The 24,420-nt window shown below is 36.1% G+C and overlaps 1 protein-coding gene across 1 annotated transcript in view; it reads left to right on the forward strand.

Moving 5' to 3' along the window:
• The window catches only part of CSMD2 (CUB and Sushi multiple domains 2), a 1,000,214-nt gene that overhangs the window by 592,713 nt on the left and 383,081 nt on the right, over nucleotides 1-24,420 (forward strand). The window contains exons 10-12 of the mRNA XM_044668787.1: nucleotides 2,234-2,355; nucleotides 13,215-13,318; nucleotides 20,306-20,418. Coding sequence (XP_044524722.1) covers nucleotides 2,234-2,355; nucleotides 13,215-13,318; nucleotides 20,306-20,418 — 339 coding nt within the window. The remainder of the gene's footprint in view (nucleotides 1-2,233; nucleotides 2,356-13,214; nucleotides 13,319-20,305; nucleotides 20,419-24,420) is intronic.

Below are 24,420 nucleotides of genomic sequence, written 5' to 3' on the forward strand. Positions count from 1 at the left end.
TGTGTGTGTGTGTGTGTGTGTGTGTGTGTGTGTGTGTGGAAATTGAGGGGATGTCCATCATTTGAGGAATGGGCAAACAAATTATGGTTTATGATGATGATGGAATACTTTGTGCTATATGAAAGATGAGCAGGATGATTTCAGAAAAAGCTGGAAAGACCTACATGTACTGATATAGAGTGAAATAGGCAGAACTAGGAAAACATTGTACATAGTAACAGCAATATCATATGATGTTCAACAGTGAAAGACCTAGCTAATCTTAGCAATACAGTGATCCAGGACAATTCTGAAAAACTTATGACAAATATTTCTGTCCACCTCCAGAGAAAGAACTGTCAGAATTGTAATACAGATCAAAGCATACTATTTTTCAACTATTTTTGTTTTTATTTTGGGGTTTTGGTTTCATATGAGTATTCTCTTATAACAATGACCAATATGGAAGTCTGTTTTGAATGATAATGCATGTATAGCCCAAATCAAATTGCTTACCATCTCTGAGAGTGGAGAGGGGAGGGGAGGGAGGGAGATAATGTGGATCTTATAGTGTAAATTATAAGAAAATGTATTTTGAAAATTATTACATATAATTGGGAAAATAAAATATCTTAAAAAATTTAAAAAATCACTTTCCTTATCCAGTAACACCATTCTTCCCCCATAATCACCTCCTTGCAAAATGGTTAGAGATATCCTTCAACATAATTCTTTCAAAATTATGATTACTCACTAGATAATCAGCTTAGAAGTCTTTCAGCATTATTTCCCTTTACATTACTATGGACATCGTGTAAGTTGTTCCCCTGATTTTGGTAGCATTGTTCTAGAATAAATAGTTTCTTAAATTTCTTGTGCTACATTAATATTCCATTATAATCATATACCATAATTTCTTCATTAATTTTCTAATAAATAGGTAACTATTTCCTGGTTTTTATTACCACAAAAAGGTGGGCTATAAATATTTCTCTATATGTGGGAATTTTACCTCTGTATTGGAATTCCTTCACTGTTTTTCTGTTTTATAAAGTTTAATTTCAAATTATTTTTAGGAATGGTTGCAGCAATTCATAGGTCCACCAGCAGTGGATTAGGAGACCTGGCTTTCTATGTGTCATCTTTGACAATCTTCCTTCCTTCAGATTGTTGATTACTTGCATTTCTTTTTTTGGAAACTACCTTTTCATATGTTTTCCCACTTATCTAGGGGAGAACTTTTTGTTAGAGATTTGTATCTATATGTATATGACTTGAACATCAGATTTTGTCAGAGATATTTCAACCTGAAAAAAGTAAGAGAACTGAAATCATGTGAGTATAAAAGAAAAGAATATGACTCTAGTGATAAACATGTAGCAGTGTTTCTGGTCACACTGTATACCACTTCTGATGACCACTTGTGCAAAAAGGAGTATGTCAGGGAGGCTTTTGATAATATATATATATATATATCACAAGAAAGCTATCACAGTGGAAGGAAGAGGGGAAATTTCCCTGGTGGATTAATTTCCCCTCTTCCTTCCACTGTGATAGCTTTCTAAATACACCCATCATGTTAGATTTGGAGGTGGGTGGAGAGTGAATATCTAAAGTCCTTGGGAGAGCTTGAAGGCTTTGCGGACTTGCATTCTGTAAGTGGAGTGGGAACTGAGGAACACTTGGCCCCTTGACATTGCTCTTTCACTACTCAAAGTAGAAGGGAGCAGTATAAATCATTCATCCTTCCCCCACCCCAATTTTTTCTCTTTCCCTATTTAGGATTATTTTAATGGGCTTCAGGTTAGGGCCAATTACATGGAACAATGAATATCCCTGAACAGCCTTGAGAAGAAAAAGAAGGTTTTTAAAAAGGCCAAGGGTTTATGTAGAAGGTTGGCAATGAGAGGAAAAGAGTATAGTAATAAGGACAGTGAATTATTTTGTTTTTAAGTAGAGGAATTAGGGTTTAATTGTATTTTATGAGTTTCTGGGCTTTACATTTTTTCTTAGTCTCAGGTAGAGTAGGTGCCAGTTCAATTGCTTAGTCTTCATCTCGCATAGATCATAGACATTTGTGCTTCTCAGTTGTCTCCTGAAAAATGTGAGTGAAGAGGCAGGAAAGGACTACAGAGAGTCACCTTCCTGACAAATGGGGAGATTGTAGTTGTGGTATAGGTCTCTTCTGGGCAAGGGGGCCTGGGCTGTGGCCAATACTACTAACCTATGGCTCTCTTTTTTTTCTTCTCTATAGCTCGAATGTGTGATGCTCACCTTCGTGGCCCTTCAGGCATCATCACATCCCCTAACTTCCCTATTCAGTATGACAACAATGCCCACTGTGTGTGGGTTATTACAGCGATCAACCCAGCCAAGGTAAGGTCCTTTTACTCCTCCCCAGATCGGGTGACCTTATGGTTAATAAGGAGGCTCCTGTGAGCAGGGTAGTCATATAGATAGAATCATGAAGATTTTTGAGTCTCAGGTCTAGACAACAGAGCTGGGCTATATAATCTTCTCTGAAGGGCTTAAAGAAAAACTAAAAGAGTAGTTTGTTATCAGTCCAGTATAGCTTTGGTATGAGTATATTCAGAAGCAAAAAGATGAATTATTATGGCTTTTTAGAGCCCCTGACAAATATATATTTTCCAGATGATTATTTGTGTTTCTGAATCCTTGCTGAAAGAACATCTATCATTCATGTGGGTTGATGAAGAACAATTTTTTTCTTTGGCCAATGAAAGAGTGGGCTTCAGCTATAGCCAGATTAAATCTAAGCTAAGGAAAGTACTTTCCAGAGGTTGTTAAACTAGTGAAAGGATATTCATCTTCCCTAAAAAATTTTTAAATAAATTAATAGGTGCTAGTTATAGCTTGGAAGCAAGGAGTTAACCAAGATCACTTCTTGAGGGAATCCTGTGAGAAGTCAGTTCAGTAGAGTCAGATGTGTATTTACTTTTTCTTGGCCAGGAAAATTGGCTATGATTTTCTGCCCATGTTCACCCTAAGGAGGGTGACCAGAGTAGGCCTTGCAGTAAACAAAATGACCCTTTTCTCAGATCAGTTTTTTAATCTAATAAAGAAGGAAGTAATTATTTAATATTCATAACATTGGCCATGAGCTACCATAAAACTTAACCTTACTATTTTTTAGTAGTTCTTGGTGAGAGTAGAATGGCCAATGAGTTCATTTAATTCTTTCTTGACTGACACCAGGAATTCAGACCTCAGGAAATTAACTCTGAATGGGAGAAAAAGACATTTTCTTAGATTGCACGTAGCTTGCTTTTTACAGTTATAGGACATAGTGAGATATTTAGTAGCTTAGACTCTGGACAATCTTGGTTATAATTCATTCTCTTCCCATCTATTTTTGGATGGTTTTGAGAGATGAGAAAAGGAAGTTTAGTTTACTATTTATTAGTCCACATATTTTGTAAGTAGAGCTTAGCACAAGTGACTGTGCCTAGAAAGGGAAGATGAAATAAGATCTGGATTGTGTTCTTTGTCAGGCTTCTTGATTCCACTGTCATGATAGTGGAGTAAGCTAGAATTTAGGGCAAGTGAACTAATATTAGTGATGTTTCTCTGAGTGTTTAGCTTTAGTTTGTGAAGGAGTCAGGAGGTCCTTGTCTTCAGGGAATATCATGTATTTGTAAAAACTAGTCTTAAAGGAAACATAAAACATTAGAAACCTGGTAGAACTCAATAAGCAACTCTAAGGACTTTAGTAATTTAGTGGAGGGAAGGATTACCATGATTTACATACAGTGGAAAAAGCACTGAAATTAGAGTCAGTAGACTTAGGTTGTGAGACTTGGCTTTGTTCCTTATATGCTTTATGACCTTGGGCAAGTGGCCTAGCCTTTGAATTTTAGTTTTTTAATCTATAAAATGTTGATAATAATACTTATAAGCCTCTAGGAGTGTTTGTGTTGGTCAAATGAGATATATGTTTGTGTATTATATGTATATATACTCACATATATTTCACAACTGTAAAGTTTGTTGTAATATGAATTATTATTATTTCTCCTATCATTCAAGAAGCATCATGGTAACAATCTTAGAGGGCTAGCCTTGGAATTAGGGAAACCTAGACTTATGTCTTCCCTTGGATTCTGATCCTGGGCAAGTCATTGAGCTATCAGCATTCTGGGTACCTTTCAAAGTCTCTTAAATTGTAGAATATTTGCTGATCTGAATCCAGAAAGAGAGTTTCCACACTGGAAACCTGTATTATGTTAGTTCTCTAAACTCAGAAAAAATCACAAATTGAGATCCCTTCTCCTCCAAAGAAAAGAGAAATGGAAATTCTCTTTAGTTGAAGGAATTGGAGATTGGTTCGTGGAGATGGATTAAATTGTATTTAGGAGTTTGATGGGATTTTCAGTGATTGAAAGCTATTCCTTATGCCATTGTACATCATTTTAGCATCAGTGAGCACTTGGTGATTCTATATGGCTGTCAACCATGAAACATCCACTCTCAGAAGAATAAAAATTACAGATTCCCAAAGGGCAAAGGAGAGACATATGGTGGTTATAACCAGTCTGCTTCACAAATGACATTGTCAAGGATATGTTCAATTAGAAAAGAAAATGGGCTCATCATCCACAGAGATCAAAGTACCACCAAGGGACAGTCTGAGTGCAGCACTGAGTGTACCCACAAAATATTAAAAGACCCATAGTTAGGCTTCCAGGGTTGGAATCCCTTTGGAGGATTCATAGAAATACTTGAATAAGAATTACCCAAGGTGATAAAGCGTATATAGATTGCAGTCTACCCTTCTTAATTCTAGTTTTCCTTTCTTCTTTATCCTCCATATAGCTTGTTTGTATGTAATTGTTTGCATGTTGTCTCCCCCTTTAAATCATGAACTCCTTGAGAGCAGGGACCTTTACCTTTTTTTGCATACTTAACATTTAGCACAGTCATGGGCACATAGTAGGTGCTTAATAAATGTTTATTGACTGACTAACTGGTGGAGGGAGTGCCTTATGTGCCGAAAATTCAGATCTAGAGTAACAAATGCCCAAGTAGTAGTCATCACTTTTTCTAGCCAGAGCAGTAGATGTTGGGTTTCAGAAAGGTTCCATAATTTCAGCAGAGACTTGGAATACAGTCAGTGTTTGGTTGGTACAGATTAGGGGGAAGATGCAGCCCTGAAGCAAGCAGATGGAGAAGAAGAGAGATGGAGAGCAGAAGGATAGGACTCAGACTTCTCAAAAAGGAGACTTGTTTGAGAATAGGTATAAGAATCAACATGTCATATGTGTCCAGAATCAGAATGACAAGTTATGAGCATCATAAGATTGTTAAGTTAGGGGGCAGCTGGGTAGTTCAGTGGATAGAGAGCAGGCCTAGAGACGGGAGGTCCTAGGTTCAAATATGACCTCAGACACTTCCCAGCTGTGTGACCCTGGGCAAGTCACTTGACCCCCATTGCCTACCCTTACCACTCTTTTGCCTTGGAGCCAATACATAGTATTGATTCCAAGTCGGAAGGTAAGAGTTTTAAAAAAATAACATTGTTAAATTAAGAGGGAGAAAGGCCTTAGACTATAAAACTCCATCTCAGTATGAGCTTGGATAAGTCACTTGAACTCGGTGTGTTTTGGTTTCTTCATGTTTAAAATAAGGGGTTTGGATGAGTTGGCCTCAGAGGTCTATGTAGCCCTAAATCTATGTTACTATAATCCTCAAACCAGCGAGTACAAACATCTCATATATAGGAAACTGATGCCTTAAGAAACCAGGTGACTTACTTATGATTATACATATATTAATGAGGGAGCTGGGTTTTTCTGACCCCAGTCTAGTACCTTTTTCTCATAACAATAGGCTGCTTCCCAAAATGGAAAGAAGATGGAGACATGATAAGATCCTCTGTGAATTTTCCACTTTCTATCATTTGGTGCTGTGCCTTATTTGTGGGTTCATAGTAGTACACTTTGTCAAGCTCCTCCATTTTTCAGAAAGAAGAATCTGAAGCCTGGAGAAGTTTCCAAGATTTTGTTACACAATTTCCTTAATTGTATTTTATGTGGATCTTGAAGGAAACAAGGGCACTTAGGATACAGAGATGAGGCAGAAGAGCATTCCAGGCGTGGGGGTCAGGGAAAATTTCTAGTGTTTGGAGATGGATTGCCTTGTACCTCTATCAGCATAGAGGCCAGTGTTACTGGAATACAGAGTAGGCAGTAGGGCATAAATGTTAAGAAGGGCAGTTAGGTGATAAAATGGATAGAGTGCTCTCCCTGGACTCAGGAAGAGTCATCTTCCTGAGGTCAAATTTTATCACAGACCATCACTCTTCTGTATGACTCTGGATAAGTAATTTAACCCTCTGCCTCAGTTCTTTATCTCTAAAATGATCTGGAGAAGGAAATGGCAAAGCCCTCCAGTATCTTTGTTAATAAAACCCCATCTGTATTTTTGAAGCATCAGACAAGTCTAAAAATGGACTATAACAATATTCCTCCAGGGTCTAGGGGCTAAGAATAGCTTTATATATACTTTTTAATAGTTTGACAATATAATGGTAATACAATGGCTTTAAAATTTGAAAATGTAAAAACCCTTTCTTAGTTTGAAAGCAGTGGTCCCGATTTAGCTCTCAGTCTGTGGTTTACTGATCCCTGGTATAGGACTCTAGAATTGAGATCATAAAATCTAAATCTGAATCTCATGTGTACCATTTATCAACTTTGTGATCTTGAACAATTCACTTCTCTGATTTTCAGTTTCTTCTGTTTTAAAATGGAAATAATCATTGCGTTTATCTCACAGGGTTTTTGTTAGGATCAAATACAATGATGCAATTGAAAGTTTTATAAATGTACTGCTATACAAATATAAGTTAATGTTCAACTATTTCTATCACCATTATTGAAATTATTCAGTTCTGTGGTACAAACCTGAAATCTCTATGTTTGGACCATGAGTTTTCCTTGAAATGCTCCTGACTGTGCTTAGAGCTTGTGTCTCTATTGACATTTCAGATACTGTGGTATAGACATGCAAAGGAATACTGATAAGCATAGTATGGCAAGATCTAGTTCACTGGGCTTTAACTAGTGTTGAGTTAGTTAGGATTGGTTAAGTTAGCTTCTCAGTAGTGACATAATCCTGTCCTTTTCAAAGAAGCTGCAGCCCCCTAAGTTACCTTCCATCTGAAAGACTCCTTCCCTACTCTAGGTCTGCCCTTGTACTTGGCAGTCTCTTGCACATTGTGATGTTCACCTCTATAACCAAATTCAGCTTTACTACTTGATGACCAATTTTAGCATTCAGTCCTTATCCTTATCACCTCCTTCTTGACCTTAATGATAGGTTACCATGAAATCCTCCATAAAATATTAGAATTAGAGGGTATTTCAGAAATCATCCAATATAGTCTAAACCTGAATAGAAACCCTCATTACATCTCTAACTTATAGTCATTAAGTCAATTCTTGAAGACTTCTAGGAATAGGGAAGGCATTACCACATGAGACCACTTGTTTTACTTTGGGGCACATCTAAATTTTAAGAAAATCTTTCTTCTATTGAAACAGAATCTTACGTATTTTTAACCCATTGTCTCTCATTCAACCCTTTGATGCCAAGATGAAGAAATCTAATCCTGCTTTATCATGAAAGGGCTTACTTGCACAAATCGAAGACAATCATCACATTTTCCCTAAGATTCAAAATCTCTAGGCTAAACATTTTTAGTTCTTTTGCCTGATCCTCATATGAGATAATTTTAGTCCTTTCAACATCCTTGTTGCTCTCCTCTGGACATACTTATATTTGTCAGTTCCCTTCCAGTGTTTCTGCTTTATTTCTCAAGGGAAATGTGCTGCACAATGGAAAGAACAGACATTTTTAAATGATGGATAATGAGGAATGAAAATTCAAGGTTGTAATGGAATAGGAGATTATAAAAATCATACTTTCTTCTATTCTTGGATGAACCTGTGATCTCCTTAGTTTTGGTATTCCCTCCAAAGGAATAGATCACAATACAGCTATATCCTTTCATTCTTTAATTCATATCCATCCATCCATACCTCTGTATATCTTCCACAAGGGCGCCATCTATCATACTAAAGACTTTCATGATTCTAAATGAGTTAATGAGTTATATCTGAACCTTCTAGAATAACTTTTAGATCTGATTACTAAATGTCAATTATTTTTGAAGAATAATGGAAAAGAGGGAAGGTAACAGCCCTGTGAATGGAAATATGTTTTCCTGATTTTCAAGAGTGGATTGTATTTCTTAAATTATAAGCTGATAAACCTGATGTTAATTACAAAATCCTTTAACTGATAGATACTTTGTAAGTATTTAGTAAGTGAAAAAGTTATCATTAGGCTACAGAATTAATGTTTGACAAATAACTTATAAATGTTTACCTCCAGAGAAAGAATTGATAGAAACATGAAAGATGTAGTTTATATTTATATACACACGTATGTATACATACATACGTATATATGTACATCTGTCCAGCAGTGCCTTTTTTTAGTGCAAGTGGGCAGAGTGAGGGAGATACCTGGGAATATTAACATAACCAACAAATAACTAAATTAATTTAAAAAAATGAAATTTTCCACACTTATACTGCATTAGCAGTGTATGTTGAAAAAGTTTTCAATAGGATCTGGTTGGTTTTGATTACAATGTATGTTACAAGATAATCTTATTTTATTTTTTGATAGAATTTGAATAAATTTTGATAGATTTTTAATAGGATTTTGATAGATAACAAGTAGACTTGTTAGAACAAGATCAATCCATATATTCTGAACTTCAATAGAATCAGTCAGCTAGCCAGATAGCAAGCATTTATTAAACAACCTCTATGTGCAGACACTATATTTGCAACATGACTCATTGATATCCTTTTGAATAAGATAAAGAGCTATAGACTAGATGGTCATGTACTTAGAAGGATTGAGAACTGATTGATTAACTGGACCCAAACTATGCTGAAGATGTATCAATGTTTTCCTGGAGAGATGCATTTACTTAAGTACTTTTGGTCTTTGTTCAAGACTGTGTAAGTTTTTTTCTTCCCATTGATTTGAATGAAGACATTACATATTTATCTAATTCATACATGATATAAAGCTAAGAGTGATAAGTAAAAGAATGAATGACAGAACAGGATTAAAAAAAGATCTCAACATAGTGAAATAATAGAACAATTCTATTAAAATTCACTTGAATGGGGTGAATATAGTGTTGAATTTGGGTTAAAGATAGATAATGGTTCATAAGAACCATTTACACCTGGGACTGTCAGTGACTGAAATATCATTTTGAATCATTCATGTAATATGATAGTAAAAAAGTAACATGTTCTTATGCTGAATTAATTGAAATAAGAATCATATTATATCCATAATAAGAATTGTATAATCCTATTATATTCAGATTTTGTTAGATTATATCTAGAGTATCATGCTTTATTCTTGTATAATATAATATTCCCATATTTTTGGAGGGTTGTTTACATACTGGACCATGCCCAGAAGAGGTTCAGTAGGATGGTAAAGGAATTTATAACCATAGAAAATGAAATAATTGTGGATATTTATTTTGTGTAAGATAAAAATTAGGAAGATATGATCAATATCTTCAAATATTTGCATACAAGTCATATAGAAGATTTGCTTTTCATAACCCCATGTGGTTTCTATGATTGAAAAATCATGGAAAAGCCTAGATTGTATCCCTTTTGTTATATGGAAACTCTTCTCTTAAAGGTCACCAATACCTCTTAATCACTAAGTATTTCCTCATATGTAAATGAGTGGTTGGACTAGATGACCTTTTGAGGTTCCTTATAAGATCTAAATCTATAATCCTAACTTCTACAATGGAACATAATTACATCATAAGACATGCTGAATATAGTCAAATTCAGAGAAACATAGGAATACTTGTATAAATTGATGCAGATTGAGAGAAGCAGAACCAGCAGAACAGTTTACATAATTATCACAATAATGTAAGAAAAAACAACTTTGATGAACTTTAAAACCCTGATTAATGTGAAAGCATGTTGCCATCTCTTGGCAAAAATGTGATGGAGAAGAGATATGAAATGAGATATATTTCTTCCCCCCGCCCCCCTTAAACTTTTACCTTCTGCCTTAGAACTGATACTGAGTCACACAGCTAGGAAATGTCTGAGGTCAGATTTTAACCCAGGACTTCCTGTCTCCAAGCCTAGAACTCTATTCACTGAGACACATAACTACTCCTAAAGTGAAATATATTTTCAATGAAGGCCAAAGTTCTTATTTTTATTTTTTGACTATACATGCTGACTTGTTAAAAAGAAGGGATTTCGTGGGAGTGGGAAGGTGGACATGAGTGAATGTGTAATGGTGGAAATATAACAAGAACATCAATATAATATTTTTTAAATCACAGAGAAAAGTTCAGAAAGGGACAAAGGCAGGATAATTTTGTTACTGTCATATTACATGTAATATGCATTAAAATAATATGTTAACAAGTTAATTGTTTCATATCCTCTTTTTGACCATTTTTGTATATTGAAATGTTCATATTATATTGATGATTAAATTCTTTAGGAAAAGAAAATGTTAAAAATTTATTATCCTGAAGAGAAAGGGGCCACCATAATGGTGAGTTCCCTCTCATTTGAGGTCTTTAAGCAAAGGTTGTTCATCAACTTTATTGTGTGGTAGATACGTTTTAGAGGGTATTTTATTTTCAAGTATGAGTTGAATCCCTTTCAATTTTGTGATCATGTCATTGATTCAAAAATTAACCTTTTTTGAAACCAGCATTTTTATTTTATTGGTATATGGTAGAAAAAACTATTACAGCGTAGTTCAAACCTTAATTAAAATTATTTGGGATACTGAGAGGTTGTCATTTATCTGTTCACACTACCAGGACAGGTCAGAGGCAAGACATTAACCCAGGTCTTCCTGTCTCCGAGACTAGTCATCTTTCTGTTACACCATGTTGCCATTATGCTTTATCATCACGTACAATTCTTTTTATTGTTCATACTAATAGCTGATGTTTATCTAGTAGTTTAAAGTTCATAACATTCCCTATGTACATTATCTTCTATGATCCTCAAAACTGCCTTATGTGACAGTTAATTAATGACACATTAAAGAAACCTCAATCTTTAACCAAAAGCAAAGCTGAAGAAAGTTTTATAAATAAATATTACATGAGGTATCTTGTGCTGCTTGAAGGTGATAGTATGTTATGCCTAATGTAATTAGCTCTTTAATTAGGGTCAGCCTCTTTAAAAAGCAGTTTACATGAATGACTGGTTCACTTAATGATGTGTGCCACTGTAGAGCACTATGTTCTTTGTGTTAATTACATTATTTTATCATTACATGCCCACATTAATAATAATATTGCAGTCATGGAGGCGCTATTATATAAGAGCCTTTAGGATGGTGCACTTTGATAAACTACCACCGTGAACAAAGAAGTGTTACAGGTAATCTAGAGAATGAAAGCCTCATTCTTTAGCTATGTGGGCCTTCCTCTTTAAAAAAATCAAAAGCAATATTACTTCTTTTCTACAGATTATACGATCTACCCAAGTATCTGTTTTGTTAACAAGATCGATATGCACTTCATGATCCAAAAGTTGCCTTGAGAAATTTTGAATTCTCTTTCAGTTGGAAAGTCTTCACCAAAGACTGAATGAGCATTTGTTACTAATGTTGTTGGGGAGTTATTGAGTGTATTCATTTAATTATTGAATTAGACCTTTAGATTCTGTGCATTTTCTGTGTTCATTAACAAATTGTGTGAAGGAGATTATAGCTTGAATTCACTTTAGGTGCTCTGGGCTTGTAGTGGAGATTACCTTGCTTACAGTCTTCTCAAGAAAAAAGGCAGCGTTGCTATTAAATTTGTGAAGGGTCACATAAGATGTTTAGTAACCAATTGTCTCACATCTCTATTGGAAAAAAAAAATCAAACCCAAACAAAATGAATAAGAGGAAATCTTTGTGGCATATCTATTTTTAGATTCATTCATATTTTTAGATAATGCAAGAATAGGTTGGTTGTGTATGGTTGAGGATGAATGAAGCGACCTTTTCTTGTCATTCTTGGTTAGGGAATTGTAGATTCCATATTTTACATCTACATTGTCACCAGATTCACAGGTATTTAAACATACTGATCTCTGGGATCAAGCCAATGTAGTCCCTTAATGATGCCAGTGTACTAAGAAGACCTTTGAAAATTGCAAGAGGTTCTGTAAAGGTTGAGGCAACTAAGTGGCATAGTGGATAGATGCCAGGTATAAAGTCAGGAAGACTAATCTTTATGAGTTCAAATATGGCCCCAGACATTTACTAGTTGTGTGACCCTGAGAAAATCACTTAATCCTGTTTGCCTCAGTTTACTCACTTGTAAATTGAACTGGAGAAGGAAATGGACACTCTAATATCTTTGCCAAGAAAATCCCAACTGGAGTTACAAAGAGTTGGACACAAATGAAACAACTAAACAAAAACTGGAAAATTTATTTTCTATTGTGTTAGGATCCAGATCAGTAGAGAACAACATGGTTTAGAGCAGTGATAGTGAATCTTTTAGACAAAGTGCCCAAACTGCACCCTCATGCTACATGTGAGCCTCCTTCATCCTACCCCAGACAGGGAAGGGACGAAGCTCTCCCATTGGGTTGCTAGACAGAGGGGCAAGTGATGAGAGAAATGTTCTCAGGCACAGTAGAATGGGGGAAGGGAGTGGCCCTCTCTGGCATGAGTGTTATAGCTTTGCCAACACAGGTTTAGAGGATAAATAGCTCACCTTTTAGTCAGGAAGACTTGGGTTTTCATCCTGCTTCTGACACATCGTGGATGTGTGACTGGGCAAATCACTCAAGTTGCAGAGAAGGCATTGATCTGTAATGGTAGTGGGACTCTTCTCATACAGAAATTCCCTATACCAGTAAAATCTTAGTTCCTGTTCCTGACCTATCAATAAAGACAACCCAGAAAACAGTAATCCCTGAATGAGAAATTTAAAGAATGGTTTTAGTAATCTTTGTAGGTATAAGGGATAGATTATCCATTGACATAAAGAGGAAAATGATTGCATTTTCTTTGTTGAAAGCCTTTGCTTATTTAAAAATTACATTTTAAATGATAACCAGAGAAATCTTGCTGACATAACTCCTATTCTGATACTAATTAATGTGTTTCTCCCACAGGTGATCAAGCTCACTTTTGAGGAATTTGACTTGGAGAGAGGCTATGACACGCTGACTGTGGGGGATGGTGGGCAGGATGGGGACCAGAAAACGGTTCTCTATGTGTAAGCAAAACTTATTTTCCCACCAGGGTATAAAAGGAAATAAAAACAAAACTAGTTGGGGAAGATGTACTGAGTAGTATTATTCAGAGAAATGGGTTTCTGTTAAAAAACAAAAACAAAAACAAAAAAACCTGGCCTAATCTCCCAGGGCAATTTCATAAACTACTGAGTCCTCAATGGCTATGAGAGATGAACTCCCTAATTTTAGAAGCATTTTGTCTGCCTCTGTCCACACCAAACAAAGGTTAAATATCTGGGTTTATGTAAAAAATAAATAGCCTCTTAGTTAGCAGTAAGTGGAGAGATTTATTGGGATTTCTCTGAATTTGGTTTGGCATTTTATTCCATTTCCCCCTTCCTTTTAGATAGGCCAACTTTTCCTCTTCAATATTATTAAATGGATCATTCAATTTGGATGTGGAGATGTCAGCTTGCTTCTCCTGATATTTAGTAATAGCTGGTTAATTAAATGTTTCTGTTTTCATACTAAAAGCATGGTACTTCATTCTTTTTTCCATGTCTCCATACCATCCATTCAGATAGAACCCTAGACTGAGATTTCTGCTGTATTCTGCTGTACTTGGCCTCATTACATTCCTCATGAGAAATATACAGTTTCATATTAAGGAACGTCTGTGTCTGGCTGCTGAGAGCTTTTCTGTTCTTGCCCAGCCTAAGACCTGGAGGAGTAACTATTTGCAGGGTTATGCATTCTGGAATATAGGTTTAAATGTTACCTAAGAATGATTATTCACAGCTAATATAGATATTAGAATATATATTATAGTTTCTTTCTTAGGAACTCCCTGACCTCTCTCCCCTTCTTTCCCATCTCATTTTTATAGAAACCAACTTTTGGGGCAGTTGGGTGGCTCAGTGGCCAGACCTAGTGACAGGACATCCCAAGTTCAAATTTGGCTTCAGACACCTAGCTGTGTGACCCTGGGCCTTACCCCTCCTTCACTCATTGCTTAGCACTTACCACAGTTCTGCCTTGGAACCAATATACAATATTGATTCTAAGACTGAAGGTAAGGGTTTAATTTTTTTTTTTTAAAGAAAGAAATCAACTCTTTTACCTCTCTGCCCCTAAACACCGTAGAGAAGTAGAAATTTGAGGTCATGCCCATTTGACATATTGAGAAATTTTTAGCATTTTTGGTTTAAGTAACTTCCCTAAGGTAACATCAATTTTAGGGCATAGCTCATCTGATTGCTCTTGGCCCATTTGTATCACTCACTCCAGTTATTAGCAAAGGCTACTAAATATTAGGAGATGTGTCCTACCTCCAAGGGAATTCTAAGCAGAGCTGGGATGAGGTTGAGACTGACTTCTTGGCTGGAGGTGCTTTTCTGGAAGTTCTCATATTTCCCTCTTCTTAGTAATTCTTATCTTTTTTGTTCATTACAGATTCTGAGATCTGCCTTTGAGCCTCTGATTTGGTTATTTACGTTGTAGGGATTTTGGTGCCAATGACCTGAAAGTTGTGGTCATTCTGACATTTCTGCCCTCTGAATGAAGATTGTATTTCTGAAGCCCTCTCCATTCCAAGTTATACCTCTCACAAAGGGCTGGGTTTGCTCTGAGTTATCCATATCTTCTCTCCAGTGATATACATGGGCCCCAGGCTTCTTAAAGTACTTTCTTTCTTCCTTACATTAAACTTTGAATTCATTTTATCTTTCTCTTTTTAGTCAAGAGTACAGAGCAGTTGTTTTATTGAATCTTGGCCTTTATCCTTTTTTTCTGCATCACAAGTCAGTCTATAGATTCAAAAGTTTGTAGGTTGGATAAATTCCATTTTCCCTTCTCATTCTTTCAACCTATTCAGGACTCCTACATACCTCTTAAATATTCTTTCCACATTCAGCTCCCTATTGACTCCTCTCTATTGCCATCATCACAAAACAAGGAATATCTATGTGACACAGTCAAATTAGTTTTTCTAAGAATAATCAAAGGCCAGGCTACAAAATGCCTTTATCTTTGTGCCCGAAACAGTCCCCAGGCATATGTTTGCCTCATTCCTGCACTTTTTCAAATTCTAGTTTCTGTTATATTTACATGGGTTATCCTCCTTATAAAATGTAAACTCTTTGAGGTAAGGGACTATATGCTTTTTCAAGTTTGATTTCCTAGGCCCTTGCACAGTATCATACACATCGTATTTCCTTAAATGTTTGTTGAATTGTATTGAATTGAATTGATCTTTCAAGAGGCAGTTAATTCTCAGAATCAAGAGTATGATTTAACCATAGAAGCCATCCAGTCCAACCTACACCTGACCAGAAAACTTTCTAATGTCCCCCCAAGAATGTTTATTTAATGTCTGCTTGACTTCTTTTAGTGAGGGGGATTACTGTCTAGACCAGACCATTAGTTTTGAATAAATCCAGTAAAGAAGCTCTTCCTTTCATTAAGCCTATATTTCTGTCTTTACAGCTTCTATTGCTTATAGTTTTGCTCTCTCAGGCTAAGCAGAACAAAACTAATCCCTGTGTGCCTCTTCTTTGTAACCACTTTTTAAAATTAAACCTAAAGCTGTCCTTTTAAGTATAGCTATCATTCCCCCCATCCCCCAGGGCAATTTTTTTTCTCCAGGCTGTGAACTCTTCTTCCTTCTTGGTTACTCTTTTGAATATACCATAGCTTGTTTATAACATTTCCAATATGTGATTCTAGAACTGAACACAATTCTACAAGTATTTCTTTAGGCCAGAATATAGTAAAACTGTTACCTCTTTTGTCCTAGATATTGTGTCACTCTTTATACTTTTTAGGACAGCATTAGTTTATGTTAGCTGCCATGTCATATTTTGACTATATTGAGCATTTAGTACACTAAAATCCCCAAGTTCTTTTGTAACAATTTCTATCGAATCACATCTCCCTTAGCCTTTATTTGTTAAATAGGCTTTTTGAACCAAGATGTAGGTTTTGACATTTAGTCCTATTTAATTCCATCATATTTAATTTGATCTTTTTCCTAACTTGTTAAGCAAAATCTTTCTATAGTCTGGCTGTCATAGAATAGTGATGTTATCCTTTTTAGCGTGCCTTTTGAAAATATGACAAGCATATCATTTATGCTTTCATCCAAATCATATAGTAAAGATATTGAACATCGTATGGTCAAGGACACATCTATGGGATGCTTCATTGGCCCACTTCAAAATTGACATTTTCCTTCAATGACTACTCTTTGGATTCCAGTCATATAGCCATTTCTAATATTTCTAATATAACCATTTCTAGTTGTATGCTTTGGCCTATATCTGTCACCTAATCCCAATAATGAAAGAGCTTTTCAGTTGTTTTGTTGAAATATAAATATATTCTTCCCCTGAACTTTAGCATCTAGTTAGTAAAGTAAACTAAAAAGGAAAGAAAAGAAGACTAACCTGCTGTGACATGTACTTAATGCTGACTTTGAGTGATTCATGTTTCCCTTTTTTTTTTTTAAGTGCTTACCAATTGTCTCTTTAATAATGTGTTCTAGAATTTTTCCAGGAATCAATATCAGTCTCAAAAATCTTTTGTTTGCAGATTCCACCTGTGTCCCTATAAACAGAGACAAAAATAAAAACTCCCACAACTTCTACCTTTCTCCAGTTCTGCAATACCATGTCCATTCTCTTAGATGTTTAAAAGTACTTTTGGTGGGGGCAGCTGGGTGGCTCAGTGGATTGAGAGTCAGGCCTAGAGACAGGAGGTCCTGGGTTCAAATCTGGCCTCAGACACTTCCTAGCTGTGTGACTCTGAGCAAGTCACTTGACCCTCATGGGCTAGCCCTTACCACTCTTCTATCCTGGAACCAATACATAGTATTGATTCTAAGATGGAAAGGAAGGGTTTTTTTTAAGAAAAAAGTTCTTTTGGTTCTCTAGGGTGTAATTTATTTGAGCTTGGTGATCCTTGGAAGGCAGACAGATCCTGCCATCTCCTTACTTATTTTTTTTTTTATTACCTGCTCATCATTTTTGATACATCGTTTTTAGTCATTTCTCCTTGGTAAAGAAAACAGAAGCAAAGTAAGAGCTGAATATCTTCAGTCTTCTCATTGGTATTCATCATCACCAGTCTATAACAGTTCCATTTCTCATTTGATGCTTTTTTTTTTTGATTCATAACCATAAAACTTTTTTGTTGCCTGTTATTGCCTCCTTTTGTTATTTGTCATTTTTGGTATTATTCTTATAAACTCTACAACTTTTTATATTAATCTATAGCTTACCTGCTACTATTTTTAAAACATATATTCTTTATCTGTTTACAGGCAGCTCCTTTTTAAAAAAATAGAACCATTTCTGCTTTTGTCTTTAGAATTGTATTCTTAAAAGTTTCTTGTCCCTCTTAGACTACATTGCTTTGCAAAATTCTTGCTTTTTTCTTCAGAATTTTTCCCCCTCTTTTTAGACTGTTTTCCCTAAAAAATATTAGTGCACTGGATCCTATTCTTTTTGTGAGCTCTTTGAAATCTGTTCTCTTAAAATTTGCACCACATGATTTTGCCTGATTTGTTCCATTAGACTATACTTAGCTTTCCTCTTCTTTATTACAGATTTTATGACAGAGGAATCCCTTGCCCAAAAGTTCTATAGGATAAATATTATAAATGAAATATTAGCCAAGCAATATTTTGGTAGGGGTTTGTGACTTCCTGAAGGAGTTCATTTTATTATGATGGATTCATATAATGATTTTGGTAAGTACAATTTGACAGAAGGTATAAAGTGAAGACCATCTCCAATAAATAAACTTCATAAGTAGGAACTTCTGAAAAATACTTAATTTGTTATTAAATTTCTGTTATCTAAAGTATTGTTGTTAGATAGATACTTTCATCATTTACTGATACTGCTTTGTGAATCCTAAGATCTCTTTTCTGGGTATGAGGTTGTTTGATCTGGGCTAAAGAAAAGTCTTTGTTTAATGTGCTTTTTGAGTTTATTTCAATTCACTTAAACACTTGTTCACTGGGCCTTCTCAGACTATAATTATCCCACATCCTAAGGAAAATTACAATTTTTTCTTCACACTTAAAATCATCCAAATTATTCTCTTCTCTCGTGCTTTGGAGGCAGCATGACAGTGCAGAAAATACAGTAAGCCTGAGTTCCAATCCTAACTCTGATGCTTGCTTCATGCATGACCCTGAGCAAGTCACTCACTCTCTTGGATCTTAGTTTCCTCACCTATAAATGAGATTATTGGAATAGATGATCACTGAGATCTCTTCTAGCTCTCTTTATATGATTCTGTTATTTCTTTCCTCTAAAAATTAAAAAAAAAAACATTTACATTCACTGCTTCTAACTTTCTGACTATTCACCCCTTGAAATCTGCCATTAGCTTTTGTTGCTCTACTAAAACTGCTTTCTTGAAAGGTCACTGATATCCTTATTATTAAATTCAGTGGCCCCTTTACTGTCCTCATCATTCTTGACCTTTTTGTGGCATTTTTCTATGTGAACTTCAATAGTACCCAACCACAATTTTGCTAGCTCTTCATGTTCTTTCTGTCCTTGTTGCCCCTTAAAGAAAAAAAAATTGAGAAGCTTCCAGGTTACTATGCTAGGTATTTGCTTTTTTTTGGGGGGGGTTGTTTTGTACACATTCTTCTTTGATGATTCTATTCACTTTGCAGGTTCAGTTAACATTTTGATTCAAGTGACTCTCAAATCAATATCTGCAGTAATATCCCTAGAAAGATAATCCTGTAATTACCTCCATCCTTACCTGTTCCCATTAGCACCTTAAAGTTGAACTCTTCATCTTTTCCCTTAACCCTGCTGAGCAATCGTCATGATACAGTGCCCTGATATTAACAATTCAAAATCATTCTATAGTTTCCTAGTGACTATCATAAAATAGTTCTCTGATTTCAGCATTCAAGGGCTATCATAGACTGTCTTCAGCCCAGTTTTCCAGTCTTATCTCATATGATTACACTCCACTATATCCTCCATTCCCATCCTGTACCACCCAGATTCTGTATATTTTATAGGTCAGATTCCCATTGCCTTGAGGGGATTGTTTTTCATTGTTTCTTTGTCAAAATCTCATATCAAGGCCCAACTTAATTGTTAGCTCCCCTGTGTTACCTTTGCCTCCTTATGGATAAAAGTAATCTTTACCTCATCAATTTTATTAAAATACTTTTCCCGGACCACTTCTTTGTTTTCCACAGTGCCTAACACATAGTAATAATATTATGATAATAAATATTTGTCGATTTATTGATAATTTCTCACTTTTTTATTATAATTATTCGTATACAGTGCCACCTATTAACATATATTCACAAAGAACAGTGTATGTTAGACCTTTAATGTCTTACATGTAGTAGGCACTTAATCAATGGATTTTCAGTCTAATCTTTCATTAGATAATAGAAAGATTTTTCACAAGTTTCAGAAATCAATAGTAAGGAGGGCAAGCACACATATTCTCCTTCATTCCTGTGTTTGTGTATAACTTAGTAGCAAAGAGGGCTTCTAAACCTTGCTACTGCAGCCACAGGCTGCACCTAATCTGCTGTTATGGCAGTCTGGCCATAATTGGGAAAGTTTCTGTCATTCTTTTCCTTTGGACAGTAACCTTCTAAGAACAAACCAAAACATTATATAGGGTTATAGACATATAACTTCAATGGAGTTGACTGTTTATATCTCTAATAAAAAAACAGTTCAGATACAGACCTAGCATACAACCCTTATTTGTGTAAATTTTCTCCAAGTAATCAGAAATGCATTGTAAATTCCAGCACTCCTTTTTGGGTTCTATCCCATCAATTCCATATTCTACTTTGAGTCCAAGGTTAGTCATGAACATTGAGTTTTGTGGAAGGCAGAGGCATAAGGATTGAACCCTGGCAGGTAAGGCACTAGGATGTGGCCTCTAAGAAGGAATTAGTTTTAATGAAATTGTGTTCAAGTAAAAACTGCAGGGAAATCACATCTCTCAATCTCTCTTTTTCCTGACAGTTTAACAGGTAACACCGTCCCAGACCTGATTGTTAGCACCAACCATCAAATGTGGCTTCTCTTCCAGACAGACAGCAGTAGCAGCTCACTGGGATTCAAAGCTTCCTATGAAGGTAATACGTTTAGGGATTTCCTTTCCTTGTGTTTAAAATGACTAAGGAGAGTGACTGGAGGAGGAGGGATAGGGTCTAAATGAAAAATAAATTCCAGGGTAATGTCAAAGCATTTGAACTTGAGTCTAGAGATTGGGGTATGAATCCCACCCTTATGAGTTTACTAAATTCTCTGAGCCCTAATTTCTAAATTGTATTAATAAATCCAGTCATCTTTTTTCCCCTTTTCCCACCTTCCTGTATCTTTCTATAGCATTTGACACTATGGACCATTCCTTTTTATCTTGATAAACTTTCTTTCCTTGGATTCTGTAATAATACATTCATATTTCTCCTTTTCTGACTTCTTTGCCTTCCTTCCTGGCTTCTTATCCTCATCCTGGAGCTTAAATGAGTGTTCCCTAAAGTTTTATCTATGGCATTCTCTTTTTTTCTATATATATATATGCTTTTGGTAATACCACAACTTTAGTTGTCACTTCTATACAGATTAATATACTCAGTCAGTCAATGAGCGTGTATTAAGTACCTGCTAAAGGAAGGGATTGCCTTTTGCCTCTTTTTAAATTACGGCACAGTGCCTAGTGTTGTTGTTCAGGCATTTCAGTCATGTCTGACACTTCATGACCTCACTTGGGGTTTTCTTGACAAAGATATTGGAGTGGTTTGCTATTCCTTCTCCCACTCATTTTACAGATGAGGAAACTGATGCAAACAGGTTTAAGTAACATATTTAGCTTCATACAGCTAGAAAGTGTCTGAGGCCAGATTTGAACTCAGGGAGATGAGTCTTCCTAACTTTTAGGCTCATGACTCTCTCCACTGTGCCACCTAGCTGCCTGCCTGGCAAGAGGAAGCACTTAATAATGTTTATTGATTGATCATCATTATGTACCAGGCATTGTGCTATGTGTTATGCATTTGAAAACAAAGGATGAAATAATTCTTGCTCTAAAGGAGCTTACATTTTATTGAAGAAGACAACATGTACATGTATGTATATATATGTAAATGTACACATGAATATATGTAGGAAATGTACAAAATAAATACAAAGTATTTGTATTAAAATCACAGTTCATATTATTTGTATAAAAATAACAATAATACAAAAGGGGGACACAAGCAATCAGTGGTATCAGGAAAGGTTAAAGTCTGTTAAGTTTGGTGTTTGAGCTGTTTCCTAAAGAAAGGAATTCTTTGAGGTGGAGGTGAAGGAGGAGTCAATTCCAGGTAAAATGATGGCTATTGTAATCAACAAGTGTTTATTAAGTACCTTCTTTGTGCTAGGCACAGTGCTGTTGTTATCTCTCCCAACTCCCATCTCTACTTGCAAGGAATTTACCTTTGGATTAGCGATGGGAGGGAGGAGACAATAAGTACATCTCTAAATATATAAGGTGAGCAAATACGAATATATACAAAATAGTTAAATCTATCATAGTTTAGAGGGAAGAGCACTAACAGTTGGGGTCATTAGGAAGGAGCAAGGAGTTAGGAAATGTATGAAGAACAGAGAGAAGAGCAGCTAAGAGGGACTTCAGAGCAAAGGAAGGTGAATAATATATAATGAGTCTGGAAAGATGTGGTTGGGCCAGATTGTGATGAGACTTTAAAAAGCCAAACAGAAGAGTTTATGTTTGATCCTAAAGGCAATAGGAGCCACTGTAGTTTGTTGATTAGGGGTAAAGACATGGTCATATTGCCTTAAAGAAAATTACTTTAGGATAGACTGGGGAGGAAAGAGTTTTGATGAAGTGAGTCCAATTAGGAGGCTACTGTAATAATTTAGGTACGAAGCAACTGAGGTAGTTAAAAGAGAGGAATCAAATGGGAGAGACATTATGGAGGTAAAAATTGAAGACTGATTAGATATGTGAGGTGAAGGAGGCTAAGGAGTTGTGAAATACTACTCAGTCCTTTCCTTAGAAGCCTAGCCTAACATTTCCAATGCCTTGCTTAATAGCTGTACCTGGGTATCCTCCCAAATCCTCAGTTCAACAGATCTAAAATATAATTCTTCATTTTTCCCATAAATCTTGACCTTCTCCTTAATTTTCTATATGTCATTGTTTCACTAGCCTTTCAATCACAATTCAATTCACTAGCCTTTCAAATATATATATACTCAGAATCATTCTACTCTTCACTCTTCTTTTCCATCGTTCCCCACATTTAATCAGTTTCAGGTTCTTTTGATAGTAATTGAGCCAAAATAAGAGAGGGTTTTTTTTTTCAGTTCATTCAAAGGTATATTCCAGGAAAATATAAGCTCTTTGAGGGCAGGGACAATTTTTAGTTTGTTTTTATCTTTATGTTTCTAGTTCCTAACACAAAATAGGCACTAAATTGCAGGAAAACAAGACCATAAATATGAGAGGAAACTTGGAAGATTATAAGAAATTTCAGAATCCATCAGTAGTTAACAAGTGTTGTTAATCTACTTCTTGCTAGACATTTGGAATATATAGACAGAAATAAAACAGTATTTAAGTTCAAGAAGTTTACATTCTATGAGGGAAAACAACATGTATATGTATAAGTATATACAGAATGAATATGAGATAATTTTGGGGAAGGCACTGGTTTAGGAAATTAGGAAAGGTCTCACCTTGGGCTGTACTTTGAAGGAAACCAGGGATTTTAAGAGATGAAGTTAAGTAGAAAGAGCATACTAGATATGGAGGACAGTCTTTGCAAAGACGCAGAGATGAGAGGTGGTATAATATATGTGTGTGAGGGAGAGTGGTGGCCATTTAGCTGGATTATGTAAAGGGCAGACAATGATGGTTTCTTTGAAAAATAAAGAGGATCAAGTCAAGTCTCTGAGTCTTCTTTCACTGTAATTTTTTCCCCCCATGGGAGTGATTTGGTTGTTGTTTCCAATTAGTCCTGCCCTAATATTGTATGAATTGGAGCATGAGCTTCCATCCTTATAGCCTGAGGTAAATTTGGGTTGCAAAGTAGCTAAGATTTTAAGGCTTTCTGTATCATGCTTTCTGTTAGTAGGGAGCAAATGTAGGTTTCTTCGGTAAGAAAGGCACTTCCATGCCAATATTCCCTCAAATATTTTTTCCTTGAGCTTCAGAATTCTGTGCTGAATCCTTTTTAAACCTTCTAGACACAGTGATGTTGAACCTTTTAAAGATGGAGTGCCAGACCCCACCCCCCCAGACCAAATACCATGACCATCCCCCCAGAGACTTTTTCTGTGTCCCTCCTCCACACACACAGAGTGCCTGGCACACCCTGCCCCCATTTACCCCACAGGGGAGGGAGGATGTACTCCCATTGGGCTGTTGGGCAGAGGGGCAGTTGAAGTGAGGAATGTCCTCAGTCAGTGTAGAAAGGGGGAAGGGAGTGGCCTGGGTGCTCACCTCCCCTCCAGATTCGCAGCATCCTGGGAGCCTCCCACCTTATCCCCCATGAGCTCCCATTGGGCTGCTGGGCAGAGGGGTGGGAAATGTGAACAAATGTCATCAGGCACAGTGGAGAGGGAGCTCTGCTCCAGTCCCTCTGCCTTTCTAGTAACAGACTCTGGGGGGGGCGGGGTCGGGAAGAGGGTGGCCGAGTGCCCACAGAGAGTGCTCTGCATGTCATCTTTGGCAATCATGCTATAGGTTCATCATCACTGTATCTAGAGTAATCAAGACCTTTCATCTCTGAATGATCTGATCTGTTTTTTCTTTCTTCTGTTTGGTTTTTCTGAGTTATATGCATTATCAAGTTGAAATTTTATTTCTTCTCTCAATGTCTGAAGCAAGTATGTAGATATAGTATAACTGGTAGTCATGGACCTCAATATTTATGGGTTCCCTCTATGTTTACATATATTTGATGGTCTCTAGGACCATATAATCTTTTACTTCTTCAGAGTCTATGCTTCCTCTTGGGCTTCCCATTAAAGTCATGTATGTTTCTTCCTTCCTTCCTTCTTTCTTTCCTTCCTTCCTTCCTTCCTTCCTTTCTTTCTTTCTCTCTCTCTTTCCTTCCTTCCTTCCT

The sequence above is a fragment of the Gracilinanus agilis genome, chromosome 3 (assembly GCF_016433145.1).
Source record: "Gracilinanus agilis isolate LMUSP501 chromosome 3, AgileGrace, whole genome shotgun sequence".
Lineage (NCBI taxonomy): Eukaryota > Metazoa > Chordata > Mammalia > Didelphimorphia > Didelphidae > Gracilinanus > Gracilinanus agilis.